The sequence below is a fragment of the Diplotaxodon limnothrissa genome, linkage group LG7, assembly GCF_057381915.1.
Source record: "Diplotaxodon limnothrissa isolate DT_005_m linkage group LG7, D_limnothrissa_male_GT1.1, whole genome shotgun sequence".
In the NCBI taxonomy this organism is placed as follows: Eukaryota; Metazoa; Chordata; class Actinopteri; order Cichliformes; family Cichlidae; genus Diplotaxodon; species Diplotaxodon limnothrissa.
Genome location: NC_140602.1, coordinates 2154840 through 2179495, shown reverse-complemented (window position 1 = coordinate 2179495; position 24656 = coordinate 2154840). Strand labels below are relative to the sequence as shown.

General features: G+C 41.5%; 1 protein-coding gene across 1 annotated transcript in view; it reads right to left on the bottom strand.

Moving 5' to 3' along the window:
- Nucleotides 1–24656, bottom strand: part of cdh13 (cadherin 13, H-cadherin (heart)) — a 295213-nt gene that overhangs the window by 249563 nt on the left and 20994 nt on the right. Inside the window, exon 3 of the mRNA XM_085358926.1 lies at nt 7865–8076. Coding sequence (XP_085215052.1) covers nt 7865–8076 — 212 coding nt within the window. The remainder of the gene's footprint in view (nt 1–7864; nt 8077–24656) is intronic.

Below are 24656 nucleotides of genomic sequence, written 5' to 3'. Positions count from 1 at the left end.
GCACAATGTCGTCAACAGTCGTTTCACAATTCAAACCGCCGGCTCATTGAAACAAGCTTTTAAATATGCCATGACTTAGTTACAGATTCTTTAGAAGCTGCTGCCGCTCAGAACATGTGTTTGATGGGCCACTTGAGACAGGGTGGAAGCACCGGGTGGGGAGTGTGGGGGGACTACAGGATATGGACAGAGAAAGGAACAATAGATTTTCTGATGATACCAGTCCCAGAGCTTGAGGAGCTTCAGCAGATTAATTGATACTGAAATAATGAGAGCTTTTAACCACTCTATCTCACCAGAGACGCCTTCCTCTGCCACGTTTTTTAATCTTTGTTCCTCGTGTGGAGCAGGGAAATTATTTTACTGCTATTGTTAAATAATCATTATTATTACCAGCATAATATAATCTGCAATATGATCATTGCTTTAACAATGTAACAGATAGCTTTAAGAAGGCCTTAAGGTTTTATGCATACAGGTATTAAATTAACTTTGTATTCCAGGTGCAGTTATAACTATTTTATACATATTGCATATTTGTGCTTATTTGAGTTGATGTTCAGGTTCATTAATGGTCTAAAGCTTCACCTAGTGAGAGTGTCTAGATGATCCATGCTGAGGGAAAACTAGAACATAGAAGGAATTGCAGTACATGCTTACACAACAGTTCATTTTAATATCTTTTATATGTTCATATTCTTGTATTAAGCTTTTAGTAGGGGTTCTTGATTAAAACATTTATTTAGTAGATGACATATCTAAAGTTTCAGTTCGGTTATTACATATCTGAGGGTGGTTTCTGTCTCTCTGTCTAGAGGTCAGGAGCTAGTCGCGAGGTGAAACAGGGTGCAATTGTGGTTAGCACACAGACACACACACACTCAGTTAGAGGAAATCATTTATAGGGGAAAGTTTAATTATGTTTTGCTGGGGTTGCAAAGAGCAGTTTGTAGCAGAACTGCTGCTGAGGTGTCAAGATGACAAGCGAGCATCCGGCAGTGACAGGAAGCACCTGTTATGAAGATAGAAGACAATTGTTCTTTTAAATTGTGTCAAAAGTCGTTGTGGTTTTGATATTGACGTATGTGTATATATCCTGTCTGTGACGCATGAAGGGGGCGTCAGTAAATCAAACCCTGACGGTATAAAATATCTGTTTATGCTTTGATTAAGTCGAAGATCAATTGCTGTCTGTAGCGATCTTCCCACACGTGTGTATACATTAAAATCATTGTTTGACCAAGATCTTCTGGACCATGGTGGTTTGTACTCTCCTTCCTCAATTTTGAACCTTAACACTCTCTACCCACTGCTTAATCCATGAACTTTGTAACTATGCCTGCAATTAATAGTTAACTTTTATTTCTGTGTTTATTTTAAGTAAAGTAAAGTAAAGTATCTATTTCCAGGAAAAGATAAAGGACTTAACTGAAGACACCAAACTTCCTTATTACTATTTAATAGAATTTTACAGCTGTTATGGCCCTGTCCATAATCTGTTTTGGTGGCTGTTGTTGTCTGTGCCTTTAAGTCTTTGCAGGTCCCGGAGTGGATGAGCTGACGGCTGCTGATTGGTCCCCTGGCCATGTGATCTTCTTCAAATCCCTCACCAGCAGTTGTCCCGGGGCAGCCACTGACAGCAGCAGCAGACCTGACCCTGGCTTCCAAAACCTGAGACTTTTGTGCCTGTGATTTTTGCGGCTTTTCTGAGTTTTGTATATAGTGTGTATATTAGCTTTCATTGTAAATAGCACATTGTAAATAGCACTGCAACAGAAGGGGTGAGCTGCCGTATTGTTTTTCCTTGCACTGTTTTCTCCTGTTTATTTCAGTTAGGGAGTTAGGTGTAGCGCTTGTCTTTTGTTTGATGTTTGATTTCACATAGGGTTTTAGATAGCACCTCCTACTGACTTAGCTTGTTTTGTTTGTTATTTTGGCCTTTGTTCACCCTGGAGGTTCATTTTTGCAGTGTAGATAATAAAACACGATTCACCAAGGAATTGGTTTCCCTCTGTGTATGGTTTTGGGGACCAGGGCGGGGCAGTCTTTTCAAACGTATGTTGCGTTCCTGTACCCCTAGACTGGGGCGTAACACAGCAAACATGAAAGAAAAGTGAACAAAAGCATAAAACTGTTATAATGCACTATATCATTTGTTTAAATTCCTCTTAAAAATGTGTTGTTTGGTGAAATTACACTTTTGCAGTCTTTACAAAGATCTTTTCGACTTGAGACCACCGTGACCCCAGGCTCTAAAAATTACACTTTCTTTACTCTCAGAGTTTGTATTTAGCTAAAGACGTCCTGTGAGACAAACGCTAATGCTAGCATACTAAATGCTAGCATTAGCTAGCATTTAGCCTGAGGCTATATGCCTCAGGATGACAGCGCTAACAGGTGTGACATCTGTCACAGTTTACTGTGAGATTTTGTCACAGTCGAGTCCTAAACAAACATATCTGCTGTTCAGATTTGATCTTCATCCTGATCAAACATGTAAAGTTTTAGAAATCTAGGTTGAACAGTTGCGAAACTAGTGTGTTAGCAGTATCCGGTACTATTGATGTCTAAAAACACATTTTGCCACCTACACCTGCCTACAGTGGTGATAGGAGGCCACACATCATGGGCATGAATATCATACATTTTGCCTTATAATGTTTTTGTTGTGTGTTTCCTTTTTCATGGGGGAAAGATTGTACATCATGCATCTTTAATTACTTTAAAATATAAGAATTGTGTGCACAAGTTTGAAATCATTTTAGATTTGCTCTGAAAATCTGAGAACTATGCTTAAAGCAGGGTATATGCCAAGAAAGAAATATAAATGAACTCTACTAATTCTGCCAAGAAGAGGAAACAAATATTCAGCCAGAAGCTTGTTGATGGCTACCAAAGCGTCTGGTCGAGGTTCAGTTTGCTATGGGACATTTAACCAAGTATTAGTGGGAGTGTAAGTACACTTTTGACTCTATGTGGATTAGAGGAAATCCAAATTAATTTTAAACTTGTGCATCAAGTTCTTGTATTTTTAAAGTCACTAAAATATACGCTGTACAATCAATCCACCCTGCAAAAAGTACAGTTCAAAGAAATAATGGAAAGCCCCAAATTACCATGACATCCCTGTGATGACTGCATGGTGTAGATGCAAACGGTGAAATGCTGTTCCTGCGAGTTTCATTGGAGTGCCTCTCGTGTGGACATTTTTCAGCCTTTCACGGACGTTTACTGACGACTCCTGAAGGCTTGAATCTTAGAGTGAGGGATATGTTGGCTCTGGTAAAATTTGTACCAGCTGGAGCTTCCTTGCAGTCGTTTTACAGCCATCTTTGACAGGGTACACTGGGAATCTATGTGGAAAGCGGATGGCTCCCCACCGAAGAACATTCTGCAAAGCCACGACAACATGCAAAATGCCATGTCCACATGTGAGATCCAGACTGTCAGTCGAGGCTGTCTTGTCTCCTAATGTCTTTCATATAACAGAAAACTAGATGATTAGCTCAGTCATTGCATCACTGCAGTCCCCTTCTGACTCTGCTTATAGGAGGTCTAAATGCAGAATAGCTTCACTTACAGAGCCTTATCAATCAAGTAGACATAGCCTCAGAATATCTTGGCTTATAGATCAGCCCATGTCATTACTCTTGCTGGAGAGGCTCTTGAAGTGGGTGATGTGTTCACTTGCTTTGGGTCTCGGGTACAAAGATTGCCGCTTCTGATTAAGTTGCCCTTGTATCAGAAAGGCAGGTTAAGCTCTTTTAAACCTTCATCAGTGTATGTGGTCTAAACATCTCCCTGTGACCACATATGCAAGTCTGCAGCTCAGTCGCTTAATAAAGTGTATTTCTGTACAGTTCTGAATGTTGAATCCTGATGAAAAAAGACACGACAAGCTCAAAGTAATGTCACTCTGCTTGACCAGCTTGCAAACACTCGTGATCATCAGTACTGTGCAAGAAACTGTGTTAACTCCTATTCAGCCAAACAGCTGCGATGGTGTTGGTGTGTGAGATGAATAAAGCCTGAGGACTTTGCAAATTGTTATTTGATCCCATTCCAGCCAAACTGAAGTGTCTATACAACGCACCTTAGAAGCAGCGAAAAGATCGAGATTTTAGCCGACCTGCAATCCATCTCGCAACTCTACAAGCATGCAGACGTTCCTTATGACCTGTGCCATCATGCACAGTCGCAGATAAACTACACCACGACCAATAACGTGTAAACTGGCATGTGGCTGCAGCATATTGAGATGCTACATCAAGGATGTTATCACAATCATGGATAATAGAGTAATGAATAATAGTTATAGTTTTAAAAAAATCCACATTATTTGATGTATTTGGACGAAGAACGCAACTATTGTTGTCTGAAACAATAATTTAAAAGAGATCCAGAAACTGAAGAGCACATTCACTCACACAGAACCACACAGCCATACTGTATTAGTCACCAGGAACGTCACTTTCCACAAATAACTTGCCAAGGATTAATTAACTTACTCCCACAATGCCTTGCCAAAGTAACACCTGTGGACTACCTAACCAAATAAACGACGGCAGCGGACACAAACAAATGAGAGCCACATCATTCCAAACGGGATGGGGATATTCATTAAGCCAGTGCTGGAGAAATGGTAACAGCAGGACTCTGAGCACTGCAGAAGAAAGACAGATGATCTCTGGAAAGGCTGCGAAACACCAACTATACCTGCAGTCTGTGGAAAGTTTCCCTAATCAACTTTGCATATTTGGCCAAAGGTGGGGGGAGAATTGGGGTCTATGCAGAAATATGAATGAGGGACAATAGTGTGTATTCAGGTGCAGAGAGTTTTGTAAGGCAGTCAATTTGCTCTCAGCAAAAACAAATTTCTCTAGATTACACAAACAAAGGGACACATTTGCAGAGAAACCAAGCTCGGCGTAGGGGTGCAGGCTTACAGGCCAAATTCCAATAACGGAAACTGGCCAGTGGAATTCTTTGCACTGAAAGTTGGTGCAAAACCGCAGCTGTTTGCTTTGCCTTGCAGAGTGTTTTCATTCCACTCTATTTTGATGTGACCTTGTGCACAAATAATGATTGAAGAACATGAACAGAGATGTATGCACGCATGCATATTCATGAAAGCGTAAACAAACTGACTCAGAACGCGTGTGGAGCATGTGTAAAAACTAAAAATATCGGTTCTAGTCCTTTTCAGAGCAGATTTATGTTACATATTTTTTATATTCTGGTTGCAGAGGGCAGCACAGTGTCATGATACGTTGTGTGGCAGGCAGGGGAAGGACCCAAGATGCAGATTCACAGACACGGGGATAAACTCAAAAAACACAGCTTTATTGCTGGCCACGGGAAGCAATACAAAATAAACTAAAACTGGGAAAACTAAAGCATGAACTGTACAAGGAACCGAACCACGGGGAGGATTACACACAACATGAGGGAGAACGCGACGCCGAACAGAGGGAGACTCAGACAGAAATACACAGAGGGTAAACGAGGAAAGTGGGCACACACGGGGAACACAGGTGACACTGATAATCATAACGAGACAGGGCGGGGTGAACGGAACATGACATGTACAGGCACAGAGGTTCAGACAGGAGGAGAGAGAGCACGGGGAAACACAGACATAACGGGCTGGGGAAACATGAAACAACCACAAAGGGAGACGAGGGCTCATAAATACATAGAGGGCACACAGGGGGGAGAGAGAGCACGGGGAGAACTTAGACATAATGGGCAGGGGAAACATGGAATAAAACATAAGGAGAGACGAGGGCTCACAGATACACAGAGGGGCACACAGGGGGTAAAAGCCATGAAGGGAAAACACTTAGGGAACAACACAACAGGGCAACTCAGAAAACATGGCCTAAATAAGGAACGAAATACAAAAATACAAGGAACTAAGAATACTGGGCCCACATGGCCCAGGACCATGACACACAGTGGTTAGCTTGCTTCACGGCAGGAAGGTCCAGTGTTCAATTCCACCCTCAGGCCGGGGTCTTTCTGTGTGGAGTTTGCATGTTCTTGCCTCCCACAGTCCAAAGACATGCAGTTAGTGGGGTTAGGTTAATTGGAAACTCTAAATTGCTCACAGGTGTGAATGGTTGTCTGTGTCTATGTGTCAGAACTGCAACCGACTGACGACCTGTCCAGGGTGTACTCTGCCTCTCACCCTAAGACAGCTGGGATAGACTCCACTTTGTACTTACTAAAAGTAGCATGCATTCGCTTTAAACAGAATAAGGATGTGGGTGTTTTCCTCAACGACGATGCGTGATGTCTTTGGTGTGGTTGCAATTATGCTAATCGTTGATAATTAAGGTTGCATGAGGAGGCCTCACATTTACAAGTGATTCAAATTCATGATGAATGAAGATGAATTTTTAATGTTTTTTACTTTTGCAATTAAGGTCACTAATGTGTGAATGCCTGGGTTTAGATCCCTGTCATGTCTCTGAATAACAGTGTGACACCTCAAAGTGGAACATCAGCAGCTCGAGCTGACTTTGACCTCAGCACAAAGAATTTCAAAATAAAAACAAGACAGTCTCAGTCTTGTTTTGTCATTTTTGTTTTTCCTAAAATGTGTTCATAGTGACAAACTGAGGTTTTGCATTGTAACACAATGAACGTCTGCTGCTTTCCCAGGTTGATTCTGTTATGGTCATTAACTGTCTCATTAATAAAAGTATTGCACGAGCATAATTTATTGCAAGAGCCAGAAGCTACTTACCTTAACTCACAGCAAAAACCTTGCAAAAGGTAAAAGAGCTTGCATAGATTTGCCCAAGGTTAACAAAATCCACCCACTAGTAATTCCAAAGGGTCACCGGTCAACCATTTGTTTATTCCATAGAGCCCGACATGATTATATTACACAAGCTCATCCAACACCACAATGCAGTTCCTGCTAATAATCGAGTTTCCACACAAAATATAGTCAGACTGAGTCGACATCCAGTAACTGCTTTGTTTGTCACACCGCAAACTATTTACCTTCATATTTGTATTTACATGGCATTTGGAGGCTGCTAACATGTCAGTCATTTCAGTATTCAGCACTTGGGACAAAGCATAAAGGCTCATGACAAGTGCACGGCACTGACAACAATACTAGCAGAGGTTTTATGTTACCCAGGGCTGGATTATCTGGACCAAGGGAAAAATATTGACATTAATAAGAAACAGAAGAATTTACTGCACAACAGTTTTTCAAACACTGGTTTGACGCGTCTGAGTGCGTCGTGAAATCAGCCAGACCATTGGAAGCTTTTCATAGAAATGTCACATCATCAACACCCACTTAAACATATAAGTTGTTGAGATATCGCAGTTGTGTACTTAACAACTCAACTGCTAAAGAACCAGATATGATGTGATAATTACGAGCTTTACTGGTGCTGAAAGATAATTGTTTATTTCTGTTCCCAGTGTCTATGTGGAAAATAAGCCAACCAGCTCCTGGCTACTATAAATACATGGAAGTGAATCAGTCACCTTTAATGGTTGACAAGAAAGAGAATAGACATGTTCAGGCTCAAATTAAACTTTTCGTTGCTAATGCACAACCAAGTCCTGCAGTGGTACTTCTGAGTAAAAAAAACTCATAAAATATGTATGTGGGGTGATCAGGTTGTTAGTGTTTAACTGTTGCAAATCGGCAACGCCTGCCTGGAGAGGGTTAAGGAACAGCTTGTTAATCTCCTTATTTTCCCAGGAGCTTTGATATTTGATCACAGTGCCTGCTTTCGCTACTTTTCAGTAACATTTTCCAAGTTTAATCAAAAATAACCCTTTCAGATATGACAGCTGATATAGAACATACAAACACACCAGTTCTACTCACCCCGAGTGTCTCTGCTGACCGACCACGTGTTCCTATGATGTCCACCTGCGCTAGGTCATCTGCACGTGCGCTGAGGCCGCGGATGAAGAGGACCGGCTCGCTGTGCGGAAGATCTCGCAGAGGAACCAGATTCAGATCCCCGTCCACGTGGAAGCCGGGATCCGACACACCAAACGTCACGTCCTCATTCCCCGCACAGTCATCAAACTCAACTGGAAGGAGCACACAGAGAGCCGTATGTATTTTTGCATCAATCCAAACAAATTGCAAACATCATAAATAAGAAGAAAAATCCCCATGAAACTCCGAGTCACTGAGGTATTCCCTCACTGTGCAGAGCTCAAGGAGCCGTCAAACAATGCACAAAAAATAATTGCATTTCTCAGATATAAACATATGCCCTGAAGATAAACAGTTACCCCGAAGAAAGAGTGGGATGTTCTGCAAGGCTCTGTCAGCTAGGCTACAATAAACTCACTGATCTCTTTTCATACGAGCCAGCTGCAATATTTATGACTCACCGCGTGCTACGCGTTGCCGGCTTATTAATGTTTCTGACTTGCTTTCGTGGTACGCTTTGTTTTATTAAAGAGAATACGGTGGCACGTAGTTGCAGGGCTGAGAAACAAAAGACACGAGACAGAAGAGAAGTGTCACCTCTGCGTGCACATGTGGGCTTGCCTTCTCTGACTGAGGGAGTTACTGCCGAGGACTCGACCGAGCTTTATCCCCTCTGATCATGTTCATCCTCGCTTTATCTCTCTCACACACTCCCCTAGGTGTTGCAACATGATCCCCATGTACTCCCCCACCATCACCCCTGACAATCCTCACCTCCCTCATCCTTCACCTTCTCTTTACCTCAGCCTCCTGTAATGAATCCCACTGTTAGGGAGGATAAGTGAGGGAAGAGGGGCAGGAAGTCTGCATGTGTGGATGCTGTTGTTTGTTAGGAAAGCATTTGGCACATGACTGAACAGAGGTTAGTTTACGATGGAAGCAAACATGGTAGCTTATTTAAGTCTCATCATCTCCTTTAAAATAAATTCTGTTTGATATCAGGACTGGAGTTGAACTGGAATCATGTGATTCCGAATATTCTGTACGGTTAGCATTATTAATCAAGTCACGTGGTTCTGGACTCACACGTTGTCTGCAAAAGCCAGTTAATTCATAATTAAAACAAAGATAAATGTACATGAAGAAGACTTAAAAAGACTTCTCTGGGATGCCGACAGGCAGCGTCCTACGTGATTCAATCCACTGCTTATCTTAACTCATATAACGTTAGCTTCATAGCATAATTGCCTAAGTCATTGACTTAGGCAATTATGCTATGAAGCTAACGATAAGGAACTCTGTAGTTATTCATGAAGGAAATCTTTCACAAAACACCCAAAAGCCTCACTGCTGTGCGTTCCCCTCACAATGGGGACTCAGAGGCCATCGCTCTGAGGAAGAAACGGCTTCAGATGAGACCGTATTCATCGTGTTTCTCAAAGCAACTTTGAAGATAAAGCTCAGCTTTGGTGCAGAGGCTACAAGCTTTCTCTGTAAAGTTAAACCTAATATTCAACTTTCTCTGTCTGTATGTTAAATGCTGTCTAAACCAGTTTATGTGCAACAGCAGTGATTAAATATGTCAGACTGCCAGTCTCTTGTTTATTCCATAGAGACCATGAATAAGTCAACGAAGCAAACTTTTGTTTTACAGCGCTACTTTTCTTTGCGCTGCGTGTTGACCCCGTCTGTTCCTCTGTGCTGCCTCGAAGGTTTCTGGTTGGTGGAACTGATCAATTCAACTGGGAGCACCTGGCCAGTCTCTCTGAAGCATTTAATTGAATGCTTTTTCAAGCTGGAATCTATGCAGACCCTTTGACATAACCTATGCGTGTTGCCGGCATACCTGTGCGGGCTGCGACTGTCGCAGAGAGGTGCGTGTTAGGTTTCGGTGCAGGCAAAGCTACTGTGCAGTGTGGTATAATTCGTCTGCCAGCCTCTGTTCTCGCTCTTCATCCACCCAGCACCAGACTGTTCGTTCGATTGGCTTCAGCCACATTGATTTACAATTCAAACCATTTAACAGCTTCTGCCTATCATTGAAACCATCATCTAACTGCTGGATGGATGAGTGTTTCAGTGGTATCATTCACTACCTCACTTCACAAAATTCATTAGCATTAATTAACATTAATTGTGGTTTTTTGTTCTTTGTTGGTTGATAAATTGGTAAATTTGGGTCAAAACTGTGTCTTTCCAAATATGTGTCATCAGTCTTTACCCATTACAATGTATTAAATGAAACACAGTCTCCTACAACCTCTAACTAGGTCGAGTATTTCTTTTTTTTAATTGAATAAGCAGTGAGGGTATTTAAACTGTAATTTACTGGATACAGCATATATTATTTTAAAAGACAGGGATTCACCAGAAAAGAAGCATTCATGACTGCTGCTAATTTCAGATTCTTACTGACATTCACTGCTTTATTTTCTAGCACCGTGCTGGAGAGGAATTGTGTTGTAAGTGCAAACCCACCATTCTCTGCAACAGCAAATTAAAGTCTTGCAGGAAGCAATGGAACCAGACGGCACAGCAGCACTGAGCTGTTACATTAAGTGCAATGGACAACAATTTTTCAGCAGGAAAGAAAAAGAAAAATCAGCGTGCAGTCTCTCAGGCCACAACAGTAAAGGCCAGCTCACAGACTTCTTCAAAACAAATGAATCTGGTTGGTGCTTTTTTGGTTTGGTACCCACAGAACTGGTCCAAGAGTCCTACGGTCACAGATCCAACCACGCGATACAGATACTGCTAAAGCAAGCAGGACTGGACTCTTTATTTAAATTATTATTTTTCATTATTTTAACAGAACTCATCTGTTTTCAGGCTTTTTTTGATGCATTGATATAACCATATAGCTAAAATGATGGTTCTGTAATAAGAGTGTAAGAACTTTACAGTACTACTAAAATATTCCCTCTACGTCTTCATTTTATACAAGGTTACGTTGCATTGTTGTCATATGATAAACACTCGACTAAATGCAGGCACTTAAGTTTCTTGGAAACAGCATCTACCCCTTAATTTTAGAAATGATGTGTTGACTGCGACGCACGAGTCTCACTGCATTTAGTCTAAGTGATCGTTCTAATGCATACAGATTAGCCCGCAGTAGGGGAAAGGCTGCTGTTCAATCCAAGTACAATGGCAACCCACTGCTGTAATTAACACGTATTGTTCCACTGATGAAAGTGCTCAAACTTTTATTACCCGCCGCAACAGCAAGGCTCGTATTGTTTTCATCCCGTGTGTGTGTGTACGTGTGTGTGTGTGTGTGCAGGTGTGTGTGTGTGTGTGTCTGTGTGTGTGTGTGTGTGTGTGCAGGTGTGTGTGTGTCATCCTCAGATGGTCTCTAATTGTTCATGTTTTCACCATATCATGAAATTCAATGTAATTCAAATAATTTGCTGGAAGACTACATTGTGTATTCATCTACCTACATTCTACTGTACGGCTATTTTCCATCACACCATGACCAAGTGGACAGAGACAAGTTCCTGTGTGACTTTAAAATCAATAGACTGAGTCTATCAAAGCTCTCAATTAGTACACTTAACCTTTGTGGCTGTGTAGTCTGGTTGCTTTTACCTTTTCTTGCAGACATTTTATAGTCTTTCATTTGGAAAGAATCGTTTTCTGCCCTCTGGACGAAGGAAAGAAGACGAGAGTAGCAGAGTGACGGATGAACGTAGAGAGAAGAAGGAGAGAAAAGGGAATGGGAAAAGAAAATGCCAGAAACGGCAAGGCTACAATGGACAACTACGGAGAGCTACAAAGTCAACAACTGACTCTCGAGGGAAACAAGGCTCTGTCTCAATATTCAACTCTCACTTCTAATCCAAAGCATGAAAGATGTGTTCATTTCCATTCCCATTACAAGCCTCAGATTTATTTCAATAACATGGGCGCGCTCGTTAGAGCCCGCAAATTGCAGCGCCAAACAGTGTCAGTGGCATTTCAAAGGCAGCCAGAGAGTGTTTGATGGTATTCTAATGTTGTCAGGTTTTGGGGGGATTTCAGAAGAGAGCATGGTGAGCTGGCAGCTTTGAAGTCAGGCAACATTGACAGAACGCAACTTACCCCTCTCAGCACCCACACCCCCACTTTCTTTCTGGCTCAGGGTTGAATAACTGTGCACAACATGGATTAGGGTCACCAAAATCCCTCACTGAGGATTCGAGAGGAAAAGCAGGGTGTCATGGGGGTTTGACTTTTTCCTCAAGTTTGACATTCAAGTTCCTTTCAGGCTAAACTCTCCTTTGGAGTAACAAATGTTCCAGAAACCCACTCATCACAGACCAGGGTTACTCTAGGCTTGATTGCCTGTCCGATTAGTGTTCACCAAAACGTCCACGTTCTCATTTATTGCAATAGGTGTAGGCTGCTGGGGGATTCCCATGATGCACTGGGTGTTTCTTCTACCCTCCCTATGTGTTAACAGACCTCTCTGCACTGAATCATACCTGTTATTAATCTCTGTCTCTCTTCCACAGCATGTCTTCATCCTTATCTCCCCCCAACCAATCACAGCAGATGGCCCCGCCCCTCCCTGAGCCTGGTTCTGCTGGAGGTTTCTTCCTGTTAAAAGGGAGTTTTTCCTTCCCACTGTCGCCAAAGTGCTGCTCATAGGGGGTCATATGATTGTTGGGTTTTCTCTATTATTGTAGGGTCTACCTTCCAATATAAAGCACCTTGAGGCGACTGTTGTTGTGATTTGTATAAATGAAATTGAACTGGGTTTATGATGTAAAAAAATGCACTTACCAAGGAAGTCAACTCTAGTATCTAGCTAAGTAAAGAAGAAACAAAAAACTATCAGTGCATTAATATTTTTGGTTTGCAACATGATGTGAAATCCATTAACATCAATTCAAACTGGTTCATTGTTGCAGGGGGAGGTGGAAAAAACTTGGTTTTAATTGTTTTCTATTTTCTTTTTATAGCAAACTGGAAGAAAAGCAGGATGAGATGTGCAGTACGGAGGCTAATGTTAGAACTTGTTGGCATTACATCAAACTATTTGTTGAACTTACTCTGGCTTTTTTAATTTCTTTTGCATTGTGCAAGGATTTAACATGTTTCCATTCTAATTTACTTCTGCCATTAAGCGAGATATTTTTCAATAACTAAGCAGACACCTCATATTCAATCATGCCAGTTAGCTTAGGATATTTTAAAAGGACCATCCACACTGATGTCTTCATTTTCATGTCTTTCAACGGTGCTAGGCAGAAACTCATGCTGGATTATTTTGGCATCCCGCATTATATTTTCATTGACTCAGCCACATAATTGAGATCTCCCCCCTCCCCTGTCAGGTACTAAAGTTTTCCTTTGAGGTGTTGTGAAGACAATTTTCTATCTTGTAACTAAATGTCAAGTCTGCATGATGGAAGAGATGGGAATCTGAGGGCTAATCTCAAAGGTGGCAGCACGGGTGTGTTTAAGCTGATAGCTGCCGTGTCTAACCAGAGCGACTATGCTCAGCCTCATAAAAGGCCTCTGGAGAACGCTATTCTCAAATAATCACCCCGCATTAGAGAGAGGGAGCTGCTTTTGAAAATGTATTTACGCCCTGAATTGCATTTTACCCCAGAGTTTCCTATCGCTGCGCATTGTGTAAGGCCCATCACTAGGACTCAATAGTAACAAGACGTTAGCTTTTCATCTAGCAAGATAACAGTTTGCAGGGATTTAGCTAGCTAGGGGGTCCTGACAGCAGCAGCTTTCACCTTGGCTTTAGCCGACGATTAAGACCCCCCACCTCAACCTTTACTGCCACTCCAACTATCCAGTCATGTCACATGCAGTTTCTAATCATCAAGTGTGAGAGAAATGTGTGTTTTTTGCAAACCAGAGAGTGTGTGTCCTTTTACTCAAACCACTGTATTCTATCAGACGACTGTATCACTCTCATTTGTCAGAGTAAGCATGGTCTGTGCATACTAGCTTTTATGCACAGTGTTCCAGGGCCCTTGATCATACTTTGATGTGTGGCCCTGTCCACTGTGCTGGTGACTAAAGCCAATTAAACTACAGCTACTTTCTGATCTCAAGCAGCATCAAAGAGTTCCCATGTGGACTGTTAAAGGTCAGTCAAGCATGCTAACTACCTGGTTAGATGTTTCTATCATCTCGACACATCTGTGCTACACTTAATGTTATGTTGCCTTGGATACCTTAGCAACATGTATTTTTGTATACGAGTGTTTTCAGACACAAAAGGACTTGATCAAAGCCAGAGAACAAAAACTGCAATAAGTACCGGCTCCTGTTGTGTTCTGGTTGTTTATTTAATCTAACTGGTGCAGGGCTTCATCTTATCCTTGTATACGTGTTTTATCAAAGTTATTCTGACCGGCCTTCACAGTCAAAAAGTCACCAGCCAATAAAAATCAAAAGGTGAGACTACATATCAGAGCGAAGTCAGATCTTTGATCTTGACATCTAGAGGAGGAGAGAGCTCGGGATTAAAGTGGCAGCGAGCATGAATTAGCAGAAGAAGTATTAGAAGAGGAAGAAAACACAATATCCACTTTGATATAGCGCAGCAGTCTAAACAAAGGTATAATTGATTAAAATAATCATAGTTTGGTGTGCCCTACTAAACAGAATGGCATGAACCGAGGCCCTGGCCATAATGGAAGTTATTAATTACACCTGTATTCACACCGTAATGGTAATCAAAATAGCTGCAGCAACTCGTCAGTATAACAGTCAGACTAATTAGGAACAACAAAGTTTGCTTGTAAAGTTGAGAGACTGAACCCTGGAGAGAAAAGGTTTCCCCATCGAAGGCTAATGACAGCAAATTGTATTTTTAACTGTTCCCAAATAAAAGTAGAGAGCAAAGAGACTGAACAGATATGCAATGACAGAAATGTAATTTTATGTAAAATAAAAAATGGCTCCATACAGACTGTAGTGGTTAATATATTGTCTTAACAAGCTAAAGATCCCTGCCTCAACACTGAGAGGAGACACAAATCCCTGGGAGGGCTGGGTCAGTGGGCGTCCGGTGTAAAACTCCACGTCAAATGAAGTATGTGGATCCACCCACTGCTGCAACCCCATGAGAATGAGTTTATCGTGGTCAGGTACCACACATTTCCATTCCACACAAGTCACTTATGAAGACTGGATATTTTATTTTCTACAAAATCTTATTTTCAAATAGGAAATAATGAATTCTGCTGTTTACAAACAGGTCACTCAGGTCTGAGTGGGAAATATCTGTACATGTTTCCCAGGTTGCTTGACCACTCATAAATCTGATCAAATAGGGCTGTTCGATATAACGATATATACCGGATAACGATATAAAAACGTCTATTGTTTCATTTCACGCTATCGTTTGTTTGTAAACAAAATAAACTGTTTACGACAATATTTTTCATGGTTGTGATGGTCACTGTAGTGACTATATTAATTTCTTAAAGTTCTCTTTCTCTTATATATAACCACACTACGGACAGACAAGCCCTGTTTTTATGCGTTGTCGTTAGCAACAACGACGGTAACAGCATCGCGTGTCCGCTTGTTTATGTTCCACATAAACCTTTCACAATAAAGCTCAAGATCCTGTTGAGACTTTTCAAAATAAACTGAATCACGTGAAAGAGCAGATTGTTTACGGATGAGAAGTAAATAAGAGCCGCCAGGTGCTAAAAAATAAACCGTAGACTCAAACGTTAGAACAGGCTTTTCCCCGCAGCACGCCGTGTAAGAAATACTCACAAAGAAAACGGCGCCGTTACAACTTATGTCTAAAAATGTATCGTTTCATGCATCGGTTAAAACACTCGACTCCAGCTACACGACGCCCAGCTGGAAACACTTCACACAAGTCGAGCTGCCCGAGATTCACAGACTTTACAGAAAATGTTAAATTTTTGTGATTTATATGGTTATCGGACGATAGATGTCTTATATCAGGATGATTTTGGTCATATCGCACAGCCCTGCTGACAAAATATAAATGTTTCTGTCACTGATAACATCCTAGTGTATATCAAAAAATTTGAATATTGTTAAAATGTTTGATTGTTTTATATATTCCAAATTCATTACATATAAAGTGAAATGCGCGAGGTGGAAATCCAGTATTTGAGTTTGAGTAAGTTACTATTCAGACAGTATAAATACTTCTTATCTCACTGTGTCACTGCGTTCATCATGGATAAAGGACTTTCTTACAAACCGGCCCCAGACTATAAGACTCCGCCCTCATCTCTCCTCCACTCGCACACTGAGCACCGGCTCCCCACACGGCTGTGTGCTGAGCCCCCTCCTGTATTCTCTCTACACCCACGACTGCAGTTCGACCCACAACAACAATCTCATCATCAAGTTTGCTGATGACACCACGGTAGTCGGACTCATCTCAAAGGGAGACGAGGAAGACTACAGAGAGGCAGCCTGGTGTTCAGAGAACAACCTGACACTGAACACTAAGAAAACCAAAGAGGTCATTGTCGACTTCAGGAGACACAGCACTGACTTAGCCCTCCTTTACATCAACAGGGAGTGTGTGGAGAGGGTCCACACTAGGGCTGCACGATTAATCGTTAGAAAATCGTGATCTCGATTCATACTTATGTGCGATCTCATTTCCAAATGACAACGATTTAAAAAAAAGAAAAAAAAAAGATGACGATTGTACCGCATTTTGATCCGGGACGTAATCTGCATGAAAACAAGCGCTCACGCTTCCTGCTCAACAAATGACAAGGGCGGAGCCTTATACCACGTGATACACAAGCCATCTGGCAGGGAAAAAACAACGGAGAGCACGTGAAACTGCCCGAGGGGAGAAAACACAATGAGGGCAGAGGAAACGTTTCCTGATGGCGGTGAGAATGACAACCCCACTGTAAAATTACTTCCAAGAAAAGGTTCTCATTCCTCCGTGTGGAAGTTTTTTGCCTTCAAAGAAGACGATGAGAGTCAAAAAAATATCATTTGCAAGCTGTGTTTTGCCATAGTAGCAGCACCGCAAGGTAACACTACAAATCTGTATAACCACCTCAGACGTCACCATAAAGTGCAATATGACGAAGCTGTAAAGGCCAAGAAAGTGACAGGAGAAAATCCGTCCCCGTCAACCACCCAAACATTAATAACAGGAACCTCATCAGAATCAGAATCAGAAAGGGGTTTATTGCCAAATGTTGAGCAGGTTTACAACATTAGGAAATTGCTGCGGTGCTTCAGTGCAAACATAGTGTCATAAATAGCACTTAAATAGACATGAAAAAATAAAAGTAGGGATAAGAATTAAAAGTGCTACGTAGAAAGATATGTGCATGAGATATACATGAGATATATACATGAGAATAAGAATTATGAGTGCTACGTAGAAAGATATATACATGAGTGCAGGTGGTGATCAGTGCCAAACATGGAATGATGCAGTGAACACAGCGTAGGGTCATGTGTTAGTGGCGGGAACAGTCATACGGTTATTGTTCATGTGTCCAACAGCAGAGGGGAAGAAACTGTTCTTATGGCGAGAGGTTCTGGTGCGAATGGACCGGAGCCTCCTGCCTGAGGGGAGCAGGTCAAACAGACTGTGTCCAGGGTGAGAAGGGTCAGCTGAGATCCGAGCTGCACGCCGCAATGTCCTGGAGGTGTACAGGTCCTGCAGAGATGGGAGTCTGCAGCCAATCACCTTCTCAGCAGAGCGCACAACACGCTGCAGTCTCTGTTTGTCCCTGATAGTGGCTCCAGCGTACCACACGGTGATGGAGGAGGTGAGGATGGACTCGATGATTGCAGTGTAGAACTGCATCATCGTCCGTGTTGGCAGGTTGAATTTCTTCAGCTGCCTCAGGAAGTACATCCTCTGCTGGGCTTTCTTGATGACGGAGGTGATGGTGGGCTCCCACTTCAAGTCCTGGGTGATGGTGGTACCCAGGAAGACTCAAAAACAGTTTCTTCCCAAAGGGCTAATTAGGAAGAGAAGCAGGCTGCTGTTTCAATTAACAGAAAATTTGCGATTTCATCTGGAAATCACATAAATCCAAAGTGTTTGTGTGAAGGTTTGGCAGTCTGTGGTGTTGGTTAGTCCTCTGTGTTTTATCAAGTTCAAAGTCATCACAGTCATCACACTTTGTGCTTTCATGGTTTTGTGACCATGCGATGACTGTGCTTGATTGGCAAACCAACTCAGCTGGCGTGAACCTCACAGAGAATCGACGTCGTATTGTCAAGATGGACATGAGAAGCATTTCAACCCAACAATGCAGACCAGCTGAAGGCAGCTATTAAATCTACCTGGGCTTCAACACCTCTGCAGTGCAACCAGATGATTGCCTCCATGCATGCAGCACTGATGCATCGAATCATAGTAAAAGAGTTGCAGCCAGATTTTACACGCAAAAATGGAACTTATCAGAAACAGGACTTTTCTGTATTGTAAATCTTTTCTAATATTCGAGATATTGAATGCATGATATTGATAAGCTAAAAGCCACAATGAGAAAAAATGAAAACAATGGAAACATTTAACTTATAGAAGAAAGTTTAGCCATTTGAATTCAATGGTGACATTAGATGGACAGTCGTGCCAATGAAGCTGTCAGACAGGTGGTTCTTAAGAGTGTCTGGTTTAAAAAATGAAAAGCCTTCATTTTAAATCATTTAAATGTAATACGCACGTATCCATTGTTGAAAGCAGAAAAGTGGTTTGTTTATCTGCTTATTTCAGAGACACGGTGTCTTATTAGTCGTGTTTGACATTCACTGATTTCTTGAGCTTTTCTCTCTCATACGGTGAAATTCATTCCAGCTAGTGGAAAACAGATAGCTAATTATAACATGATGTGCCCCGTGAGTGTTCTTACAAATAACAGGGCTCTGAAATGTCACTGTCAGCATATGCCCACAGAGAAATAGGCCTATTGTGAGTCTCTTACTTTTTATTTTAAGCTACAACAAACACTGTCAAAACAGTAGAGAAGTTACACTGTGCGGGGCTGACGTTCCTACAATTGTTTACTTGAGGTTCGGAGATGTTGAATCACCAGCTCAGAAATGTGCAAAAGCTGATTATGATAAGCTGGCACTTACAAAATAGATCAGTCATTGAGAGCTTAGCAGTCGAGTTAAAGTCATCCTGCAAACTGTGCGGCGCTGAAGCTCTCTGGAGCCGCAGCAGTCTCATTTGAATCTGAATCGTTATCTTTCAGCATGTACATGAAAGGGGTTTCTGCTAAATACAACAGCTGGACTGGTCTTAATTTGATGTTTGGTTTGTTACACTAATCTGTAGAATCACCATACATCCCACGATACGATATTATCGCAGTTTTTAAAAATATTTTGCGATATTCAGATTCTGTCCATAAAGGTAAACTTTATTAATATTCATTTTATCTAATATCAAAGTCTCACACTCAGTCTTTCTCTCATTTCAGTTTTATTGTTGACAAACTGAACGGTTTGTATTACAGTCTAGTCCAACTTAACTGAATGCAACCATCTGGTACAATTACAGCTATTCTGAACTATGCAATATGAAAACTATGCAGCCCATTCAGCAACTGAAGAATTTGAAAGTAAATTAAAACAAAATATAGTTTTACATTAAATAAAAAAAGTTTTAAACTTAATTAAAATAAAACGTGTCTTAAATTAAAATAAGTAAACTGTCATGTTTATTGCTGCCAAAAACAAGTTAAACACATTTGGACAGTGAAGGAATGTCAGGATTCTTGCTCAGAAAAAGGATCAACATGCTTTGAAGTCAGAGCACAAAAACCTTTTTTGTAACAAAATATCGATTTCTGCTGTCCCTGCATCGATACATTATTAGCAAACAAAATATCACGATACTACACAGTATCGATTTTTTCCCCCACCCCTACTAATCTGTGGGATTTCTTGTTATTGCAGTCAACAGGCAGAAGCGTGCAACTCTGTACTGATTTAATCTGCTGCACTGATGGGCACTGATGCTCCTGCTTGCTTACCTTTACTACTGTAAATCTGTCAAATCGATACAAAGGAGAGATGAGACAGTGAGTGAGAGAACAGTGAGGTAGACAGTAATTAGGATGAGATAATGAGGGCCGCCTCTCTGGTCGAGTTGCAGATTCTCTATTCTGCTGGGCCATGAATGCCAGAACAATGCCTCCAGGCAATGTTAACACACACACACACACACACACACACACACACACTCTGCAACCAGTCAGTCGAGTCACTAAACCGAACCTAATACTAATCTCACACTGTTTTGGACACACAGAGGTCTTCTCAGCCATAATTAAAGCTAAATCACCGCCTGAGTTGCCACCTTTAGTTATTATAAATACGATTCAGTCCTTAATACAGAACAGTTCATCTTTCAGTCCCAAAGCTGGCACACGTTTCGCTTCTCTTCAAACCTAGCTACCCTGTCATGTATCCAGGTACCAGAGGTCATGTGACCAGCATGGTAACGTGACAATTCAGACAATATTTCCCAGATAACAGACAAATGTTGGCCTAGCCTGGGTTTTTGGCACTTACAGCTCAGTTATGGCACTGTCACATGTTGTGTTTGTCAGATGAGACTCAAATATCAACACATTTAACAAAGCATCAGTGTGTCGCCATATCCAGATTCACTGTGACTCAGTGCTGTGAGTTAGGGCCAAATGTATCCCAAAGGAACCTGCAGCTGTGGGTCACAAAAGCTCACATGCTAACTTAAAGATATTAGAATTCAGTGTCTCGGGGAGGGACAGTTGATTTGTTGAGGTGTTTTGAGACATTTTGCCATGACATCCAGGTACTTCAATAGTCAGAAAGTTGTGAGAATATTTTCTCTAGGCCATGTTTCATAGACATGACCAGCGACTGACGCTTATAGTCCACTTTAGCTCTAATTTCTCAGTTATTGCCAGATGTTATGACATAAAAATGCAACTGTAGCTGCAGAGGCCATGGTAAAAGGATTTGGATAATTTCTAAAGTGTACATGGATACAGCACTAAGTCAATGCAGTGTCAGTCATCCTTATGAAAGAAGGAGGACAATAGAAAACTCAAATTGACAACCTGTCGATCGATCTGTTATTTTCTCTGAGTTCTATTTATTTTGGATATCTGCAATCAACGTATTCAGCGCTGACAAAGCAGAACAACAAAGAAGCAAAGGCTTGATTTAAACAAGGTTTTCTGAGAATCTTTATCCTGCCATAATTGCACTTGTTATGAGTATAGAGCACTTTTTTTAATAATCACCCACAGTCATCAAGATGCAAAAAACGTCTGAGACTGTCCTCTCAGTGATTCAAAGACTCAAACACAACACAAACTCACAAAATCAACTCCTCATTAATGGCACTTTGAGGAGTTTAAGGCAGATCCTGTAAGGACAGAAAACTGAGCCTTTCAAATGACTGATAGGAAAAGCAGGCGCATCTGCTGCTTTGCATTCCAGCAAACTGGTTTCTCATTAAAGCTAGAAGGAAAGTGAACATAGGCAAACAATGTTCCTGTACATTTATTGAATTAATTCCTGCATTTGTCAATGAGGATGTCAGCTCATGAGTAAAAATATATTCTTCAAGGTTTTGTGCGGTGCATGCATATGTAACACTGACAGCAACAGTAAACATCTCGTGTCTCCGCACAAGCTGGAAATGTTAAGGCCTCCAGGCTTGGTCTTTGATGTCGCCTGTTCCAAGGTTACACCTGCTTAAATATGAATTCATTTAAATTCCTTTTTCAAAACAGTTGCGCAGATGCACTCCTCACCCGGGTTTTATGTGAAAATATAAATGAAAGTATCTCAGCGTCTCTAAGCGATTGAGATCCCCTGAAGTCTAGCTTGACAAGGTTAACCACGGCAGCAGATCTGAAGGGAATGAGTGGGTTTATTCAAGCACCGTAACAAACTTAAATCAGTCTGTGTTTGTTTGTCAGTGGCAGGGCAAAGGGTTTCATCAAAGAGCGCTGGGGCAGGGGCGGACGCCAGCAGTGATAGTAAGGTAGCCTTGCAGAGGGAGGGAAACTAAGCTGCTGCTGCTGCAGTCACAATAAGACACATCGAATGGGAAATCCATCTCAGGGTTATGTGGTAACAGCGCAGCTCTGCTTCATTAACAGACTAGTAAATTTAGTAAATCGCTCGTGACACCCTCACGAGCGATTGATGATCGGGAGCTGGTCGTGAGGTGTTAATCGCTTCTCGTTACCCCACGTATACTACACGATGCACGATGAAGGCCAAAATCGGTCCGATCACCAAATCGGTCGCACGACTCAAAAATCGTCTCAAAATGGGCCAAAAATCGCACAGTGTGAGCCCAGCATTAGAGCAGCAATGTTTGTTCGCTCAGAGAAAGAAAAAAAAGGCTGCAAAAGTACAGGGAGGAATGGGAAAGGAAAACACCTGGCTGGGAAAATGCACGATAACACCTATAAAGCGCACTGCACTGTGTGCCGGCGCACTTTTTCCATAGGCATGCTTCTAGTGGTGGGCACATGAAGAACATGAGGGGCGTGAAAGCTCGGGGAACCCTTAATTATTTAACAATTTTTTGTCCACCAGGCCACGGCAGAAGCAGATATGGTATGTAAACACTGGTTTGTTTTTTAAACCCTCTGGTTAAGGTTAATATGGGCATGTGCGGTGAATATCAGCGCTATGTGGCCAGAAGTGTGATAATATAATTTATTTTGTGTAATAGACAACTGCAAGGATAGATGATTACAACAAATAGATGACTAATACATAAAAGTAATACATAGATGAATAATGATGATGAGTTATGATGTGTAATCATGGGAACAAGTGGGTTTACAACCAGGAGCAGCTGATTAGCATTAGAAAAGCTGAAATAATACCTCAACTGAAGCCAACTGTACTAAATGCACTAAATGTGCACTGTTACAAGAATATTTTTGTTCTATTGTTTTCTATTAATTTATATAATTTTAAGTTAAGCAGGACAGAGTTCTTTTAAAGAAAGATTTACTTATGTTCTCAAAAGTTAAGCATGACAGGCTTCTGTTTAAGAAGGAGACCTGTTTTACTGTGTTAATGTTGTCATTTTGAGCTAGAAATAAATGGCTAAATGATCATTTGTTTCACATGTGTTCATATCACAAAGAATATGCATCTGCTTAAATCAAATTCAAGTCAAATGGTTAAAAAATTATTTCACACACAAAAAAAAGAGCTAGAAAATTCACCACACTGGGAAGGGTGAAGACAACTGGGTTGCCCGGCCCTGGCCACGAGGTGTCCCTTATTTATTTTTCAGGGAGTTGGCAACCCTAAGCCCACCTGCATCACCAAATGACTCAACGCTACCCCGTCAGACTTTTAGTCACCATAAGTAGGGATGGGCACCGGTTCTGACATAAACGGTAGTAACCAGACCGAAAAGCAGCGCACATTTCGGTGCTTTATTTTTTTTTTTATTTTCCTGACCTGTGATACACTTTAGATTCTAGCCAATCATTTTACGTTTCCGAGGATAGTAGGCAGGGCCAGGTACGTACGTTCTTTTAGAGCAGAGCTACAGATTAAAAATGCCCAAGGCGAAGCGGTCAAAGTCTGGCTGTACTTCACAGCAAAAGATGCAAACTCAGCAGCAACAAGTGCTTTAAGCTGATACTGTGATACTGTCAAAGGAGGAAACACCTCAAATCCGATGAAACACCTGACGACGCATAGCGTTTTTTTTTAAAGCAGAGAAATGCGCCGTATTTGATAGCTTGCTGCGAGACCTCACACCGAGCACATCTACTGCGGGTGTGGTGCCTGTTATCGGACCCGGAGTTAGCAACATCCCCCAAAAACCCGAAGAGGAGAGTCCTGGCCCCTAGCCCTGCCAGTGTAGCAGAAATGATGAGGATGATGATGCAGCAGCAGCCGTTCTTCTCTGCGTGAGTAGCTTAATGTTGTTCGTGTGTAATTTACGTTGAGTAGGCTAACCACGTTATTACATTAATGCATGTAAGGTGAACTAGCAAACACCATCATAGCTACATGCGGCTGTCCTCTTGTTTGATGGCAGATACTCCCTTCACCCTGGCCAAAAAGGCTAAAATGACCAAAGAAAAAGTGGAAAACAGCTAAACATGAGAGGTTTTTGGACAAAGTTTGTGTTTTTTCCATTGTTTAAGCACTGCTTCCAGCCAAGAGTGATACCATATATGCCCCATAGCTGCAGAAAAGGCTAACATTGTTATCTTTTTACAAAAAAAACAGCTGAACATGAGAGGTTTTTGGACCAATTTTGTGTTCTCCATTCTTTAAGCACCGGTTTGAGCACCGCTTAAGCACCGGCACCGTTTCAAAAGCACCGGTTTGACACCGGTATCGGATAAAACCTAAACGATCCCTAACCATAAGGAAAATAACTAAACTATTAAAATATCAACAAACATGCAACTACTGGAGCCATCAAATAATCCCACTGGTGGCTTTGACGTTAGACAAATGCCCACTGTGGATAAGGTGGCTCAAAGACGAATGTAAAAAAATGGGAGATTTTATACTAGTTAAGAATCATCCATTAACTAATCTCAAAGCAGTCATTTCCAAAATAAATGCCCAAACTCCTTCCATTTTTCAGTTTGGCCTTTTTGCCATGTTCCTTGATTCTGGAGCAGTCGTTATGTTGTTGCATTGTTTAAGGGGACGACACTTTGCCTTTCTTATGATATTTGTTCTGCAAAACGGTTAGATGGGTGGTTCTTGTCAAAGCAACATCCACAGAACAAAGTTT